This window comes from Artemia sp. Qi Xiang Cuo, chromosome 1, assembly GCF_049724085.1.
Source record: "Artemia sp. Qi Xiang Cuo chromosome 1, ASM4972408v1, whole genome shotgun sequence".
Lineage (NCBI taxonomy): Eukaryota > Metazoa > Arthropoda > Branchiopoda > Anostraca > Artemiidae > Artemia > Artemia sp. Qi Xiang Cuo.
The window spans coordinates 94,149,003-94,168,069 of NC_142794.1; the positions used below are offsets into that span (position 1 = coordinate 94,149,003).

A 19,067-nucleotide genomic window follows, 5' to 3' on the forward strand; every position below is an offset into this window, starting at 1 on the left:
TAACTTTCGTCTCGAATCTTGGAAGAATGCTAATTATTTATAACCATGCGATAAAAATATAAATTATTGACTGCAGTGACATTTTCTTTCAAAGTCTTGAAGTTACAAAAAAAACGTTATAGAATCTATATTTATGCACAAAAATAATAGAATTTTAATTCCAAAAACTATACTTTGAAATAATCTTTCTGGGCAGATGAATCATTCGGATGGAAAACTGGAAATGTTAAAAAAAAAAAAAAATTCAATTTGCCTCAAGAGCTAGCTTTGAAGAACCCTTGACAACTTGGTTATGCAAGTTTTGGGTTTGAATATTACTCTTTACTTTCCTTTGAAGGTTAAACTCAAAATAAACCCTGGACTTAGCTCAACATTCCCCTTTTGGCAATCGCTGAAAGTGTCATCCCGGCAAGTCCATACAGTCATGAGATATCAGTTATGTATTTTTCTAATTGTTTTGTTCCTTTTTCGGTCCTGGGTGAATTTTTTTTTTGGAATTTCTTATTAGAAACTATTAATCGATGTATTAAAACGTCTTATTATGTCATTAGAAATGTTCGATTGAAAATATCTCTTGATGCATTAAAATATAAATTTTAGTTTAATATAGCTCTTTACTTTTGTTTGAAGGCCCGAGCTAACCTATGTATTTAGTTATAATCTTATTTTAGTTATAATCGATTATAATCTATGTAATTAGTTCAAAATTCCCTCCTTGTATCAGGGTTCAATTAGGCCTGTTGATAAAGAAACATGTTAAGAAAACAATCCTTACTTCATAATATGCAGAAAAATTACAGTTTATTATTCCTAAGAACACCCCACTATAACTCAACCCTCAAGCCCCTCTAGTGTGTAAATATATAGCACAAAGTATAAATTTTCCATGCATCTTTCCATTTTTTTTTTTATTTCGTCAACGTTGCTTCACTTTACGAGTATCAAGTTGAAACAAAACAGCGATATATGGCAAAATCCACGGTAAATATATATTTTGACGTTTAAAGGGTCATGGGTAGGTTCAAGTGAAGCGATTTTAGGAATTATTAAGTACAATTTTGCTACCTATTATGAAGCAAGAATTGTTTTTTTTAACATTTTTCCTTCTCATCAGGCCTAACTGTGCATTGACCATCCTTCAACTTAAAGCTTTCAAATTTCAAGAACAAAATTTTTGGGTTCGGCTCCAAATTCCTCCCCTCAATAATCTATGAAAGTAAAGTCCCAAGAGTCCCTCCGTACATGACATATCAAATACGTCTTTTATCAATACTTGTGTTTTTTTTATTCTTGATCCTCAAAACTTTTAAGTTATCCATCATAATCTGTTAACCTATAGATAGATATTTATTGCAAAACAAAAGCCTCTTTGGGTCATGGCAAAAACAAACACAGTTGCATATAAAGTCAAAACACATGATAATAACATATATAACAATAACTAAGCATAGCCCATAGCAAATAAAAATAAAATTACATTGCAATTGCAGCACAAACGCACACACAATACTATAAAACTAACTCACATAATTACACACAATGTCACACACATAATAATAATAATAATAATAATCGTGTATTCAAAAGCCTTTCTACAGGGCCATACATACTATACATCAAATATGACCGGAAAACAAAATTAAAACTCTCTTCAGCATTTTTATTCCAAACCATAACAAATCTTCTTCACAATAGTTCCTTTCTTATCTTTAGTGCCTGATCAACAAATCTACATAATCTACACATGAGGCTAGGTACCGTCTGAGACAACATGCCCCGAAGTGAAAAATTACTTTTCCCCAAAATACCCTCCCTCAAGTCAGTAAGCCCCTGGCACCGGCACAGAAAATGGTCCAGATTTTTCTCTTCAATATTACAAATGGAACACGTGTACATAGACGCCGGGAACCCCTTACCTCACTCAAATACTTTACTCCTCCATCTTAAAGGCAAACAGTTGGCCCGCAGCTGCAACCAATATGACAAATACGTACTTGGCAAATTAAATTTAAAGTAAATCTCCTGGCCAAACACCTTTTTAACATCGTTATAAACGCTTAATGTCTCGGATCTCTCAATTTCATTCCCCCATGTCTGTATCTCCTGATCTTCTAATCTTTGTTTAACTATTCCTATTATATCAATCTGACTAATGGCGGGACCTCTACCATCATTCCATATTTATGACAATCCTAATCTGTCTAATAAGGATTTAACCCTAAACGGCCACGACCTCTTACGCCCTGAAGCAAGTAGCTCTTCATAGGCCTCTCTAATAAGTTTACCTCGTGGTACCTGCATTATCTTCATCCAAAATCTAACTACCCGAACCAACCTATGTTTACTGAGGGAAAAAATGGGTATGCGTAGTCCTATGGAAACCGAAAAGCCTTTTGTAATAAGTTACCTGAAGGGTCTCCAGCTGTTCCCCCCTTTTATATAGCCGCTTTCCCTCTTTTTACTGACTCTTTAATGTGGGCACACCAACTACCATTATTTTGAAATATAAAACCTAAATATTTTGAATTTTTAAATATCGTTATTTCGTCTCCATTAAACATAAACTTATCATTACATTCTTTATCCTTTCTTCTACCAAAAATAACTATTTCTGTCTTCTTAGCATTAAGTTGGAGCTTCTTCAGATCTAAATAATCTGCAACAAGACCTAACAAAATCTGTAATTCCTGTGCAGACTTAGCTACAAGTACGCAATTATCAGCGAAAAGCAAAACTGAAAAAAATTCTGAACCAAGATCCACTGTCGGAGCCCACCTTCTTTCCAAAAAATTAACTAAATCATTTATAAAAATAGAAAACAAACGGGGGGAAAGAGCACTGCCTTGTTTTAACCCTTTACGGTTTCTATATGCTCTAGAAAAACCCTGATCTATTACCTTTACTACCGCCTTAGTTCCGCAATACATGCTAGTAACTAACCTAAAAAAAAAAATACTAGGTAAACCTATACTTCTCAGAATATCTACCAAAAGCACCCTCTCAACATTATCAAAAGCTTTTCTTAGGTCTAAAAAGCTACATATAGGCGGCTATTCACTGTTCCTTACTTATTGACTATAGCTCTAAGCGAAAATACCCTATATGGTGTACTATAACCATTCCTAAATCCTCCTTCCTCTTCATTTATAATTTTATTTTTATCTAACCACCTATCTAGCCTCCTATCTAAAATTTTTTCTAAGATTTTACTAAAAACTGGTGCTAGAACTATGAGCCTATAGTTATCATTCCAGCTAGGGTCCCCCTTCTTAAAAAGCGGTATAACAACGGAAGTCTTCCATAATTCTGGTCACTTACATGTAGATACAATACTATTAAATGCTATAAATAATATCGACAAAAACACCGACACAAATTTCTTAACCACCCAGGCTGGTATCCCATCCAAACCTGGTGCTGAACCTCCTTTCATCTTACTAACTACATCTCTATCCTCCTCTCTTGTCACTTCTCCTACTAATTCATAATCATTCTGCTGCAGCGGGAAAATACTTTCACCTGAACATGACGACTGACTATCCTCTTCTACTCTTCTAGCCCTTCACAGTCTCCTTCTAAATTCTCAAAATAACCAGGCCACGACTCCGGTGAAGGTGTTTGACCCGAAATATTAGCTCTTTCCTTTCTCATTCTACTCCAAAATTCTTTAACATTCCCTAGTGTAAAATCCTCCATCATCTTTTTCCTTTCTAAACTATCCTGCACCCTACTTTTCCTCTTCAGCTATTTCTTATATTCCCTATTCTTAACTCCATAAAAATTCAACGCTTCTAACCGCAATTCTTCATCCTGGCACTGCCTAACAATTTCTAATTCTGTTTCTACCTCCTGCTTTAACCTTCTACATTCCTCATCTTGATATCCTTTATCTCCTGATTTAACTTTCCTTTCTACCGCTTTACTAGACCACTGATGCACTAACTCACATAACTCGGCAAGGACTTCCTCAGCACCGCAATCTAGATTTCTAGTCTCCTCTAATCTATCCATTACTTCTGGTGTCGCTATTATCTCATTCATATTATCAATTTCTTTATTATTCCAATCTTTTTTTAACGGTATATATATTGAACAATCTAATTATGTCATTAGAAATGTTTAGTTGATAATATTCTTTTAGGCATTAAAATTAATATTTGAAGTTTTAATATTGCCTTTTACTTTCCTTTGAATGTCTAAATTCAAAATAATCTATGTATTTAGTTCCAAATTCCCCCCGCCCACTTTCGGTATCAGGGTTCAATTAGGCTTGTTGAGAAAGAAACCTGTTGAGAAAACAATCCTTACTTCATAAATTGCCGAAAAAACTGTAGTTTGTTATTCCTAAAAGCACCCCCCCTGTAATAAAACCCCCAACCCCCCTAATGTGCAAATGTATAGCTCTATATTTTCCATGCATCTTTCCGTTTATTTTTTTTTCTTATTTCGTCAACGTAGCTTCACTTTACGAGTATCAAGTTGAAACAAATAGCGCCGTATGGCAAAATACATAGTAAATATATATCTGGTTACATATTTTCACATTTAGACGGGGATGGGTAAGTTCAAGTGAAGCCATTTTAGAAATGATTAAGCACAACTTTTCTACATATTATGAAGCAAGAATTGTTTTTTTTAACACGTTTCCTTCTCATCAGGCCTAACTGTGCACTGACACATCCTCCCCCCCTGTATTTTAAATGACAAAAAAATTAAACGTTTTTCCACAGAAAAGCCTAATTTTTTGTGCACTTGTTATGGACTTATGGAGAAAATGAAAAAAAATAACTTCTAGGAATCTTAACTTTTTTCAAAATTAAACAGTTTTTATAATTAATTTTCATAATTTGACAACTCAATAACCTTAAATTTCAAGATCCATAACAATTTCACATTTTCTGCTTTTATCACTTTTAGTGTTTATGTTTTGACAACACAATAGCTTCACAGTTTGTGGAATCTAAGCCTTTTCCAACATATTTTAAGCCAAAGACTTAATTTTCACGCTTTGATAAATAAGGGCCGTCGCATTCCGAAAATTTTAAAGAACCTAACATCTTAACACTTTTAACACTTATAATTTTATGCCTTCAAACTTTCAAGAATTTCAAGTTTTTCTAGAATTCCATAATTCTTCGACTTAATTTTCAAAATTTGACAACGTAAAGCTTTCAAGTTTCAAGAATCTCGATTTCGTCGGCTGGGAGGATGATTGTCGTATTAGGCATCTCCGGCCAAAATTGAGTTATGAATGCCATCTAGTGTAAAATTTTGCGTAGAATCTGAATCTGCTTTTTGTTTTGCTCTACTGGCTACCGTTCCTGAGTAAAAGACCAAAAACCATTTGTCGTATCGGACATTATCGCTGATAATCCGCTAGCGAAATTGTCGTATTGGAAAATTGTCGTATCTGGCTGTTTTGCCGTCACGCATTTCAGAGAAGAAGAAAATGGCGCGTCCAAGGAAAAACTTGGCGAGGGATTTTGAAGCAATTTTTGATGAATTTGGCAGGTAAAGTGTCGATTTCTTCTAGGCCTCTGCACCCTATAGTATAGTATAGAGTAGGGTCTCTGCACCCTATAGTACAGGGGGAGCTACACTGCACCTTTACCCAAGAGTATATCAAATAGGCTACCTGATTTGTTATGATTTTTGGTGCATATATAGTTTGATTTGGATACAGCATTGAATTAGGAATATGGTTCTATTCCTAGATAACAGAATTGTCTTGTCTATTTACGCACATTATTGTACCACTGCACCATCTCATAATGCGATTTGCTAATTTGCAGAACTCAAAGGAAGTATCAAATTTTCTTGAACAAGTAGGCTAGCCTAGGCTATTTGATTAGGCTGAATATTTTAGCCATCTGGATTGCTGAATGTTTTGAATGCATTGATAGTTAATAGTAGAGTCTAATGACAAATACACAATTTAGTTTAAGCATAGCCTAATTCTAGGCTAATTCTAGAAAATACTGCCCAATCTTAAACACATGATCCTATAGGCCTTGTAGGATACAAAACCACTCAAACATAAATAGATTCAATCCCAGACATGTGCTGTAAAGAAAAAAATAGGCTACTAGGGTTTGCTAACTTTTCTTTAAGCTTAATTTTCAGTATAAAAAAGTTTCTGAGATCAAATTGAGCTAATCCCAACAAGGTAATCTAAATCTATACATATGCAAGACTAAGAGCTTGCTTGGAAATATAGGCTCTATTTGAATCAAATTATGCTCGGTTGCTTGTCCAAAGTTAGTGATTATCCAAACACCAGGGGTGCTTGGATAATATACCCAGTTCTTCATCAGCAGCTGATGTGTATTACAAAATAAAGCTAGTTTAAAGAAAAATCAAACTGTTTTGTTAAGCCTAAAGGTGTATCTGGCTTTGTGGGGGAATAGACAAGGAAATAGAAAATCTAATGGTATATTTCCTTTTTTTCTTTATCTGATTTCTCCCCTTTAATAAATATTAGAGCTAAAAATATGTTTTGCTATTACTAGGCCTAGACTAGTCTATCCTTACAAAGCCTATCTTTAGTCTACTGAAAATTTCATTTTCCTGACCTGCAGTTCTTCACTGAGCCCATCGCTGGAGTAACCACTATAATTTTTTTTTTCTTTTACAGCTCTGACGAAGACCTTGAGAATTCTGACGAAGATTCGGAATATGCACCGAGTGTTGCTGAGTGCTCATCAGCAAATGAACCGAGCATCATTTCTTACAAAGACGAGTCAAGCTTTGCTGATGCAGGTGAAAGAGTTCTTTCCGATTCCCCGTTGCCCTTGGTTTATGTTTCGACTGATTATGGACAAGCTAATCGGAATAATGAAACTAGTTATTTTGAAGATGTCGAGAGAGGTTCAAATTCTTTTACAGAGCCTGTAGCTGGAAATAGGAATGGCACAGAAGGCGTTGACCCTGGAAAAAAATCAACGAGAAAAAGATTGAGGAATGAAAGCGAATGGATAAAAACTAAGATCAAGACAGCAAATAATGATGGGACTGCCTACGTTAACCCCAAGACTAAGAAAACGCATAGCAGAGTCCGTTCTGTGCAGCCTTCAAAGTGTACTGAAGATTGCTTCTACGAATGTCACAAAATCCCACCCGAAAAAAGACAGAATGCTTTTGATAATTTCTGGAAATTGTCTGCTGAAATGAAGAAAATGTTTTATCTGAAAACCACAAAGTGCCTGCCTAAGAAGAAAAACAAAAAACAAGTGACAAGGAGGAAAAACACCTACCAGTATTTTGTTGTCATCAACGGAAAAGAAAGGCAGGTTTGCAGATCTTTTTATCTGACAACGTTCGACATAACCGAGAGGAGAGTGCACTACGCTCACGAGCAGAAGAATACCTGCGGAACGCCCACGCCTCCAAGGAAGAAGATCGCCAAAAACAAAACATCAGAGGAAGACATGGACTTCATACGTAACCACATTAACTCCTTTCCAAAGATCGAGTCCCACTATCGAAGGGCTGAGACTTCCAAACAATATTTGGAGTCTAACTTGAACATGGCTCGGATGTATAGCTTATATTGTGAAAAGTGCGAAGATGAGGGCCGCAAGAGTGCCTCAGAAACTGTATACAGGAAAGTGTTCAATACGGAATTTAACTTGTCGTTCCACACACCAAAAAATGACCGGTGTGATTTGTGCGAAGAATTTGATGTTGCACGCAGGAATGGAACTACGGTATCTGACGAAAAACGAGCTATTTTTGAAAATCATAAAAGGTCAAAAGCAGAAACGAAAGTAGAAAGAGATATGGATAGATTGCTTACCAAGCCAGTCCTCTGTTTTGATCTGGAAAATGTATTTGCATTGCCAAGAGGGAACGCATCTTGTTTCTTTTACAAAAGAAAGATCAATACTTATAACTTGACTGCTGTGCTGCATTACAAGGACAGTGCTGAACCAGATCCAAGTAAACAGACGAAAAAGGAGATCTATTGTGCTCTCTGGTCTGAGTTGATTGGAGGGCGGACCGGAAATGACATTGCAAGTGCAGTGGCGGCTATATTGTCAAAAGTCTTTTCAGGGCATCCAAATATCAAAGAGCTTATAACGTGGTCTGACTCCTGTGTCCCGCAAAATAGGAACAGTATCATGAGCTACCAAATGCAGGATACTTTGAAAAAGCTCCCCCATGTTCAGTCCATTACAATGAAGTTTTGCGAGCCAGGACACTCATCGATCCAAGAAGTGGACGCTGTCCATAGTGCCATCGAACATTACTTTGCTAAATTGGAAATTCATTCACCTCTGACCCTCACTCGACTTATGATTAAAGCTAGGAAAAAGGAATCGTACATTGTGATCCAAATGAAAAGTTCTGACTTCTTAGATTTTCAGAGCTGCTCCAAAGAATACAAAGGATATTCGAAAGTTCCCTTCACAAAAGTCAAGGAACTGAGATTTGTTTCAACTGAGCACAAAAGAGTGTATTACAAGGAGAATTTTGGCTCTGCCTCACATGAACTGGTGAAGATTGCACCCGAGGCTGCAGTAGTTAAAAAAGGAAGGGGAGTCTCCAAAGTTACTGTGATTGAGGAGTTACTTGAGCCAGGCCCACTCCCTAGGCTCTCTTCCTTGCCTGAGGAAAAGATCAAGGACGTGAAAAGCCTCCTAAAGTTCATGCCGCTGGAGGACCAAGCATACTACAAAGCATTTTTCGATAAAACATAAAAAAGTAGGTCCAGTTTCGTTGGAACGATGTTTCTTTGTACCCGAAGTAGTGCTGAGTTTTTCTTATGCTTTTATATTCGAAATTGATTAAAATTTAAAGCTTGCAAAACTGAGTTCCTAAGAGATAAGACATTTACGCTGCTAGTTTTCAGAGCAAAATTGTCGTATTGGTTTTCCGTAAAAAGAAATTTCCGCGAGCGTTTTGTCGTATCTGTTTTTCAACAAGCAATATCTCAATATCCAGTTGCTCCAGGTGAACGAAATTTCAACCAGGTTGTAGCCCTTGAATGCGACTACAGTCGAGATAAAAAAAATCCCGGTTTCGTCATTAAATAAAAAAGATATCGCGTTTCAAACTTCAATCGCGTTTTTCTTGAAACTCGTCTCGAGTCAGATACGACAATCATCCTCCCAGCCGACGAGTTGTCTCGAAAGTCCACTAGTCAAACAGTTCGTTTTAACGAACTGCAAGTAAGGAGCGACCCGGCTCAATAGTAACCGAAACTCGAAAAAACGGAAATTTTGATACCATTAGCTGCATCAAAAGAATCGGACTTTTATTCTGATTTCAAATATATAAGTTTCATCAAGTTTAGGCTCACCCATCAAAAGTTACGCGGTTGAGAATATTTGCCTGATTTTCGAAAAAAGGGGGAAACACCCTCTAGAAGTCATAAAAATTTAATAAAAATCACACCATCAGATTCAGCGTATCAGAAAACCCTACTATAGAGGTTTCAAGCTCCTATTTGCAAAATGTGGAATTTTGTATTTTTTGTCAGTAGATAGATCACAAATGCGTGTTTTTTTTTTTTTTTTTTTTTTTTTTTTTTACAGGGGTGGTCGTATCGATCCGGTAGTCCTAGAATATCGTAAGAGGGCTCATTTCAACGGTAATTAAAGGTTCCTAGTACGCTTTTTAAGTGACAAAAAATTGGAGGGCTACTTGGCCCCCTCCCACGCTTATTTTTTCCAAAAGTCGCCAAATCAAAATTTTTAAGATAGCCATTTTGTTCAGAATAGTCAAAAATCTAATAAATATGTCTTTGAGGATAACTTAATCCCCCACAGTTCCCGGGGGAAGGGTGGAAGTTATGAACTTTGCCCATTGTTTACATATAGTATTGGTTAATGGGAAGCATAAAGACGTTTCAGGAGGGATTTTTTCCGGATGGGCGGGGGGGTGTCGGAGGAGGGGGTTACGGGGAGTATCCTTCCATGGAGGATGTTTTTTTGGGAGAAGGGATATTTCTATGAAGGGGGCGCCGGATTTCCCAGCATTATTTAAAAAACGATCAGAAATTATATAAAAAAACTAGTTTTTTCAACTGAAAGTAAAGAGCAACATTGAAACTTAAAACGAACAGCAATTATTAAGTAAATGAGGGGGTTCGCCCCCTCGTCAATACCTCGCCCTTTTCGCTAATTTTTTTAGTACTTTCAAAAGAGCTGTCTATTCTAATTACTGACCTTTGTGATTCAGGGGTTTGTGAGTCGAACAAAATTCGAACTTTAGCGTAAAGGGCAACGTATCGACTAGGGGGCAAACTCCCTAATATACGTAATAAAACATACGAATATAGAAATTCGTTACGTAAATTAATTCGTAAGTTATATCAGAACAAAATTTCGAGTAAGCCATTTAGCCATAAAAAAGCAAAATTAATATGCGAATTTTGTTTTAACTATTCATGTACGGTGAGCCTAAATCAAAGCTGCATTAATTCAAAAACTTTCAGAAATTAAATAAAAAAAAACAAGTTTTTTTAAATGAAAGTAAGGAGCAACATTAAAGCATAAAACGAACAAAAATTATTCCGTATATGAAAGGGGCTGTCCCCTCCTCAATACCTCACTCTTTGCGCTAAGGTTTGAATCTGTCATACAACTTTATTTTTTAAAACAATTAAAAAACTTTTGGGTAAAGAGCGTGGTATTGAGGAGGGGACAGCCCCTTTCATATACGGACTAATTTCTGTTCGTTTTAAGTTTTAATGTCGCTCCTTACTTTCAGTTAAAAAAAACTTGTTTTTTTTATATTTAATCATAGAGTTAATTCACACAGTTTGACAATTCAAAGTCTACATATTCCAAGAATTTTTAGAAATAATACATCTTTACGCTGTTAACATTTACAATTTATAGATTTTAGCCACGCAAAGTTTCCGTACTTTTAAGAGTCTCAACTTTTTTCATAGTTCCACAATTCATAGTCCTGCAATTCTTAGTCCCAATTTTTTTACAATTTGACAACTCCAAACCTTCAAACTCCAAAAATCTGAATAAATTTCATATTTCACTTCTGGGACTCGTAAGTTTTATTTTCGGACATTACAATCCTTCACAATTTGAAGAATCTGCATCTTTCTCGAAATATTTCAATTCTTGAATTTCATTTTCATAATCTGAGTACTCATAACCATTTTATTTCAAGAATCTGAAATTTTTTCAATTTTTTTTCAAAAAATTCCACAGGGGAACTGAGAACCTTTCAAGATTAACAAGTTTTTGACTCCTCGGACTCTTGAAATGCACGGACATAGCTTCCATGTACTTAGGTATATAGGGTATACCCTTTTCTGTTCATTTTTAAGCCGATAATTAGACAGCCTCTACTAAATGTCCGGTGTTTTTTTTTTTTTTTTAAATTATCTTTTAAATACTATCTTTACAATCGAGCAATATTTGTGTATTTACATATTTATTTATTCTCGAATAGGGCTTAATGTTTTTTCTGGGAAAATTGGCATCCTGGGATTTTCAGACCTAAAAAAAACAATCTAGATAGGTTAGAAGTTTGAGAAAATTTGTTAAGAACCTTAATTTTGAAAAAAAGATTCATGTGAGTGACGTCATTTTTGTATACATGAGTATTAAATTGACGTTGTCACACTTATGTGGAAAAATTGAAGATTTTCACGCATGGAGAAGTCTACATTAAATTGCTTAAATAGCAAAAACTGGTAATTACAAAAATTCTTGTTTATATTTTAACAAAGGATTACAACAATACAAAATACTAAAAAACAAAAGTTTGAAGCCTAGTACACAATCGATGTTAGAAATCGGACTTGCTTCAATATATCAAATATCTTTGAAAAGACAACAGTATGAAAAGACAAACCAGAATGAAAAAGTTGTCTAGAGTTAGACCTAAAAATGAAAATTTACAAGTGTTATAAATAATGATTCTTTGGAAGAAAAAGAAGTTTTTGTCCCACCACCTGAACAACTAAAAAATCTACAACCCTGATCATCATGGAAGACTAGACCAATAACGGCAGCTAGGGCAAAGGGCATTAGAAAATTGTCGGAAGTAATGAAAAATTAAGAAAGAAAAATGGGGTTAGAATATAAGCGACAGCGAAAATCAAAACACATAATATAAATTTTCCATGCATCTTAAATTTTTTTTTTCATTTCGTCAATGTTGCTTCACTTTACGAGCATCAAGTTGAAACAAAACAGCGATGTATGGCAAAATCCACGGTAAATATATATCTGGTTGTATATTTTCAAATTTAAAGGGGCATGGGTAAGTTCAAGTGAAGTGATTTAGGAATGATTAAGTACAATTTTGCTACATATTATGAAGCAAGAATTGTCTTTTTTACATTTTTCCTTCTCATCAGGCCTAACTGTGCACTGACCATCCTTCAACGTAAAGCTTTCAAATTTCAAGAACAAAATTTGTGGGTTTGGCTCAAAATTCCTCCCCTCAAAAATCTATGAATGTACAGTCCCAAGAGTCCCTCCATTCATGACATATCAAATACGTTTTTTATCAATACTTGTGTTTTTTTTTATTCTTGATACTCAAAACTTTTAAGTTATCCATCATAATCTGTTAACCTATATATTGAACAATCTAATTATGTCATTAAAAAAGTTTAGTTGATAATATTCTTTTAGGCCCTAAAATTAATATTTGAAATTTTAATATTGCCTTTTACTTTCCTTTGAATGTCTAAATTCAAAATAATCTATGTATTTAGTTCAAAATTCCCCCCGTCCCCCTTCGGTATCAGGGTTCAATTAGGCATGTTGAGAAAGAAATATGTTGAGAAAACAATCCTTACTTCATAAGATGCAGAAAAAAACTGTAGTTTATTATTTCTAAGAGCACCCCACTATAATGTAACCCCCAACTCCCCTAATGTGCAAATATATAGCTCAAAGTATATATTTTCCATGCATCTTTCCATTTTTTATTTTTTTATTTCGTCAACGTTGCTTCACTTTACGAGTATCAAGTTGAAACAAAAGAGCGGCGTATGGCAAAATACGTAGTAAATGTATATCTGGTTATATATTTTCACACTTAGAGGGGGATGGGTAAGTTCAAGTGAAGCGGTTTTAGAAATAATTAAGTACAACTCTTCTACATATTATGAAGCAAGAATTGTTTTTTTTTTAACTCGTTTCCTTCTCATCAGGCCTAACTGTTTACTGGCACATCCTCCCCTCTTGTATTTTAAATGACAAAAAAATTACACGGTTTTCCACAGGAAAGTCTAATTTTTTGTACACTTATTATTAACTTATGGAAAAAATGAAAAAATAGCTTCTAGGAATCCTAACATTTTTCAAAATTAAACAGTAATTATAATTAATTTTCATAGTTTGACAACTCAATGACCTCAAATTTCAAGATCCATAACAGTTTTCACATTTTCTGCTTTTACCACTTTTAGTGATTATTTTTTGACAACACAATAGCTTCACAGTTTGTGGAATCTAAGCCTTTTCCAACATATTTTAAGCCAAAGACTTAATTTTCACGCTTTGAAAATTTTAAAGAACATAACATCTTAACTCTTTTAACACTTATAATTTTATGCCTTCAAACTTTCAAGAATTTCAACTTTTTCTAGAATTCCACAATTTTTCGACTTAATTTTCAAAGTTTGACAACGTATAGCTTTCAAGTTTCAAGAATCCCGATTTGTCTCGAAAATCCACTAGTTATAGAGTTAATTCACACAGTTTGACAATTCAAATTCTACATATTCCAAGAATTTTAAGAAATATTATGTCTTTACACTGTTAACATTTACAATTTATAGATTTTAGCCACGCAAAGTTTAAGTACTTTTAAGAGTCTCAACTTTTTTCATAGTTCCACAATTCTTAGTCTTGCAATTCTTAGTCCCAATTTTTTTACAATTTGACAACTCCAAACCTTCAAATTCCAAAAATCTGACTAAATCTCATATTTCACTTCTGGGACTCGTAAGGTTTATATTTGGACATTACAATCCTTCACAATTTGAAGAATCTCAATCTTTCTCGAAATATTTCAATTCTCGGATTTCATTTTCACAATCTGAGTACTCATAACCATTTTATTTCAAGAATCTGAAATTTTTTCTCAAAAAATTCCACAGGGGAACTGAGAACCTTTCAAGATGAACTAAGTTTTTGGCTCCTCGGACTCTTGAAATGCACGGACATAGCTTCCATGTACTTAGGTATATAGGTTATACCCTTTTCTGTTCATTTTTAAGCCGAGAATTAGACAGGCTCTACTAAATGTCCGGCGTTTTTTTTTTTTTAACTTCTCTTGTAAATACAATCTTTACAAGCGAGCAATATTTGTGTATTTACTTATTTATTTATTCTCGAATACGGCTTAATATTTTTCCGGGAAAATTGGCATCCTGGGATTTTCAGACCTAAAAAAAACGGTCTAGATAGGTTAGAAGTTTGAGAAAATTTGTTAAGAACCTTAATTTGGAAAAAAAAGATTCATGTGAGTGACGTCATTTTTGTATACATGAGTATTAAAATGACGTTGTCACACTTGCCTCACTTACGTGGAAAAATTGAAGATTTTGATGCATGGAAAAATTTACAATAAATTGCTTAAAGAGCAAAAACTCGTAATTACACAAAATTTGTGTTTAAATTTTAACAAGGGATTACAACAATTCACAAAATACTAAAAAAAAACAAAAGTTTGAAGCCTAGTACACAATCGATGCTAGAAATCGGAGTTGCTTCAATACATCAAATATCTTTGAAAAGGCAACAGTATGAAAAGACAAATCAGTATGAAAAAATTATAATTCGTAGGAAGAAAAAGAAGTCTTTGTCCCACCACCTGAACAACTGAAAAATCTACAACCTCGACTATTATTCAAGACTAGACAAATAAGGACAGTTAAGGAAAAGGGCATTAGCAAATTTTCGTAATTAATTAAAAAAAAAAAAGAAAAATTGGTTTAGAAGATAAGCGACAGCGAGAATCAAAACGTGTCAAAATTGAAAATGATAGCAATGAGTATGCAAATGATAGTTCTTTAGAACCACCTTAACCATCAAACGTGATAAGACCAAGAGAACAGCTCGAACAAATTAAATTCACAATGGCTGTGTATCAAATGAAATAAGACCCAAAACACCAAAATTAACGAGTGTTATAAATGATAATTCATTGCAAGAAAAAGAAATCTAAAGTAGGGGCATTGGCAAATTCTCTGAAGTAATGAAAATCCAAAATGAAGTGAAAGAAAAATGGGCCTAGAAGATAAGCTTGTTAAAATTGAACTGATAGCTATGATGACTGGGTTTGGGATTTTGTCATGGATAAGGTCATCAATGCTTACCATGGCTTTGTTAAAAAAAAAAAAAGTTCGGCGATATGTATTCCATAATGACAAAAGACAAGCTGGGGCAGAAGTCGACATCCAACATTTTATTAAAGGTCCAAGCGATGAAATAGCTATAAACAAATACATTGGGATTTATAAGGACGTTAGGCAAGAACCTGATATTGCATCAGCCTCTGTTAAAAAAACAAAAGTTCGGTGATATGTTTTTCATAATGACAAAAGACAAGACTAGGCAAAAGTTAAAGGTCCAATAGAAAAAAAAACTTACTTTTACAAAGGCACTAATTCTTATTTAAGGTCATTTATAGCGTTTAAGGACAGAACGGCATTGATGGAAATGAATCACAGGTAAAATATGATTAGAAAACTAATGAATTTGAGAATCGCACAAACAAAACAAAAGGTATTAAATACACGACTGCAAGAATTACATTGATTTGTATACGAAATTTTGAACAGTGATCTGTGGTAGGAAACTGGAAAAGACGTATTTGTTTTCTATAACCTATTAAGAAATTAAATGAGATGATGTATGAATCTAAACTGCTAAAGCAAAAGGCATGGAAAGAACTTTCTGAGGTAAAGATGAACAAATGGACAATGAAATCTACGGTTGGAAAACAAGGAACAGTGATGACTGGCCATAAAAACGATCTAAATATTTCAGGAATTTAAGGAAGAAATCGTAATTTTCCCAAGGTGATTGTAACGAGCCTTTGGTGACGTCATGACAAGAAGAAGAGGCTCACGTCTACGGTTAGAAGACTAGCGACAATAAAAATCCATATATAGAGGCCGGCTGCGTGCCAGAGCCCGGCGTTGAAGCCGCCGAGCTCCCGGCACTACTTATATGTATCACATAAAACACCAGTTTATTCGAGGCAGAACTGAAGAACAGAATCATTCGAAAGCATTTTTCCCCAGCACCTTTTTGACAAGTTTGCCCTGGGAACCCGTTCAAAATGCCATATTAATGATTTGAGAAGCAAAGAATATTCCCCGCCGTCAGGCTCTAATTTCTCTAGCAGTAAACCTAGATATTTCCAAATAGTGCATTAGTTAGATGTAATTGTTTAAACTTGCCAATGATTTGTCTTACATTTGAGGCTTTAAATCTCACGGTAAGTTGTTGCTATAAAGTTTTATCTTGTTCTTAGAATCTTCAGTAAACCCATCAATTTGTAACGTGGAATAAACTTTCCATTATTTGACAAAGACTTCTAAAAAAGAGTTTCTAACAATGTTTAGCTGTTTTTATAGAAACAGCTATTCTGTTTCTAAAAAAGCTAAAATGAGAAGTAAGTGTTAAAAATCATTAATTTGGTCTGGTAAACGACATGCCGTCTTTCATATAGGGGTGTTATAAAAATACCTTATTTAAAGGAAATATTAAACAAAATAGCATAAGTTATATTAAACTTGAAAAAAAACTATTTTTTTCAAATATCAAGATTGAAGCCCTCTTTAGCAGTGTACATAGTTCTAGTGCCTACAATAAAACATATAAAGCCACAACAAAATATATACACTATTTATAAATACAAACGATGAGCACATTCTTTTAAAAATTAGGTTTTTTGTTCTTCTCAGGGACAACATCGATTTTTTTTTACTGAACCTTCATCAGCCAATTAAACTTTCTGAGTGCAGGACTAAAGAGAAAAATAGTCTCGATTCCCTTAAGAGTGATTTTTGTCCTTTTAAGCTTAAACTTCGCTCTTTAATTTAATTTGAAGCTAGCTTATTCTTTTCAAATTGATGCTTAGTACTTAAAATACATTATTCTGGTCTCTCCATATATCCTGTTCATTCCATCGAAATTTGATACTTAATATTCGTTGCTTTGTGCTCGTAAGTTATCGGTTTCTCATTTTCTAATTTCAATTCCCTTGAAGGAATTTTATAACAGTTTATTGTATTGTTTCGGAGGCATAAATATATTTTTTTTCAGATGGGTTGAATATTGGATGAAAAAATGGCGACAGCATGATTTTGCGCTTGAAGAAGAACAGGAGATTTTAGAAAATTATCAGAGGCAGAAGAGAGATTTTAGAATGTCAGAGTGCCGAAATAAAGGAAATGCATCATTCATTGAAGTGCTGAAAACTGACTTGGAGTGTGGCTGGTCATCCTCTTCTAACCTAACTTCTCACCTGTCGTTTATCATTTTTATATCTGTTTTTATCATTTAATAGCCAAATATTTTTGAAGTTTGGTCAAAGAACAACCCTTTCAAGGAAGATATTTGAACTAAACAAAGTTGTTATTTGAGTACGTAAAAATCATTCGGATATAAAAGTCATCTGAAGATGATGCGAAAAAATTATACTCTATAGTTTCTCCAATAATTTCTGACATAAAAGCTGACAGTGAGCTCCGATGTTAGTGTCCGAAAAATATTCATATACAAAATAATGCATTCTTTGCTATTATACTTCTGTTTTTGTTTTCTAAAATCATTCAAAATTACCCTGTTGCTCTAAAAAAGAAAAAAAACACTGCAAATATTTCTGAGGGTAGTCTCGGATGCGTTTTCAGGATCAAATAAAGCCTTGTTCTCAACTCATATGCCAGTGTCCCCAAAACTTGACCCTCTTAAAATGTTTGTCTTAGAGTTACTCTATACTATCATTTGAAAAACCTTCTGATATTGATTTAATATGATTTTGGGTCTTCTATTTGGAGCTTGAACTATTTTTCCAAATCAAAAGTAAAATCCATGTGAAGTTTTTTTTGTAATTCATTGGTTAGAATTTGCTTAAAATTCGCATTAGTCAGATATCATCTGTGTTTAACCGTGAGATATGGTTTCCTATCTTGACAATATTAAAAAAGGTTGTTATTCCTCAAAATAAATTGGCGATTATGGCAGTTCTGTTCTCCATATCCTTTGGTATTTTGTTTGGAAGATTAACTGAATACATAAAAAAAGTGCAGTCTGAATGCGTGAATATCTTTGCACTAAATTTACATTCTGTTCGATTTAAGTTTAAACTTTGGAAAAACAAAATTAGAATTTTGTTCTGCATGAATGGCCACTGTCAAATTGAAGGATCAGATCCAAAAGTTGCAGTGTCATCCTCAAATCCTGCAATTATAGAGAACCCTAAAAATTACTTGCAAATTTTTTTTTGTCATTCATAAACTTTCGACTCTTTAAGTGGTTTAAAAATTTCCATGGCCATCCAAACTAGCCCTACAATGTGACTCTATTTGAGTGTTAAAATAGATAGATATTACTTCCCTTTATCAATAAATGTATTTCCTAAATAAAGGGCTCATAAGTATGTTCCAAAAAAGTTACACAGATAAAATTGAATAATGTTTCGCCCTTACGCCATAGAACTTTTGGAAAGTGATGTCTAAGGTCCTCTGTTATGCACTGTTATTATAGGACCAAATTTCCTTCTTTACTTTCGGCTGCATTACTTGTAAATTATTTGGCGTGGTTTGTATTTACTGTGGCCTTTAAATTATGAATAAATTAGTTAGTTTATGAAATACTTATCTACATGTTTTAAAGCCAACTACGGGTTGTAGTACTTTTTATTATTTGGTTGAAATATTATAGTACTAGGTGGTGCGTTTCCATTATAGCACTTCCATTGTGGTGCGTTTACACTTCAGTTTTCTAATAACTGCTATGAGAGTTTAGAACACGCACAAGTACTTCAACTGTACACACCAATTGAGGTAGGGAGCATGATCCCCTCTCTAGATCGGTAAATTTACCTTGGCTTTTATATTCCGCAGC

General features: G+C 34.2%; 1 protein-coding gene across 1 annotated transcript in view; it reads left to right on the forward strand.

Annotated features, from left to right (window-relative positions):
- chp (leucine rich repeat containing G protein-coupled receptor chaoptin) overlaps nucleotides 1-18,806 on the forward strand; it is a 159,560-nt gene extending 140,754 nt beyond the window's left edge. Inside the window, exon 12 of the mRNA XM_089087905.1 lies at nucleotides 17,265-18,806. Coding sequence (XP_088944031.1) covers nucleotides 17,265-17,505 — 241 coding nt within the window. The 3' untranslated portion in view covers nucleotides 17,506-18,806. The remainder of the gene's footprint in view (nucleotides 1-17,264) is intronic.
- Nucleotides 18,807-19,067: the final 261 nt, after the last annotated feature.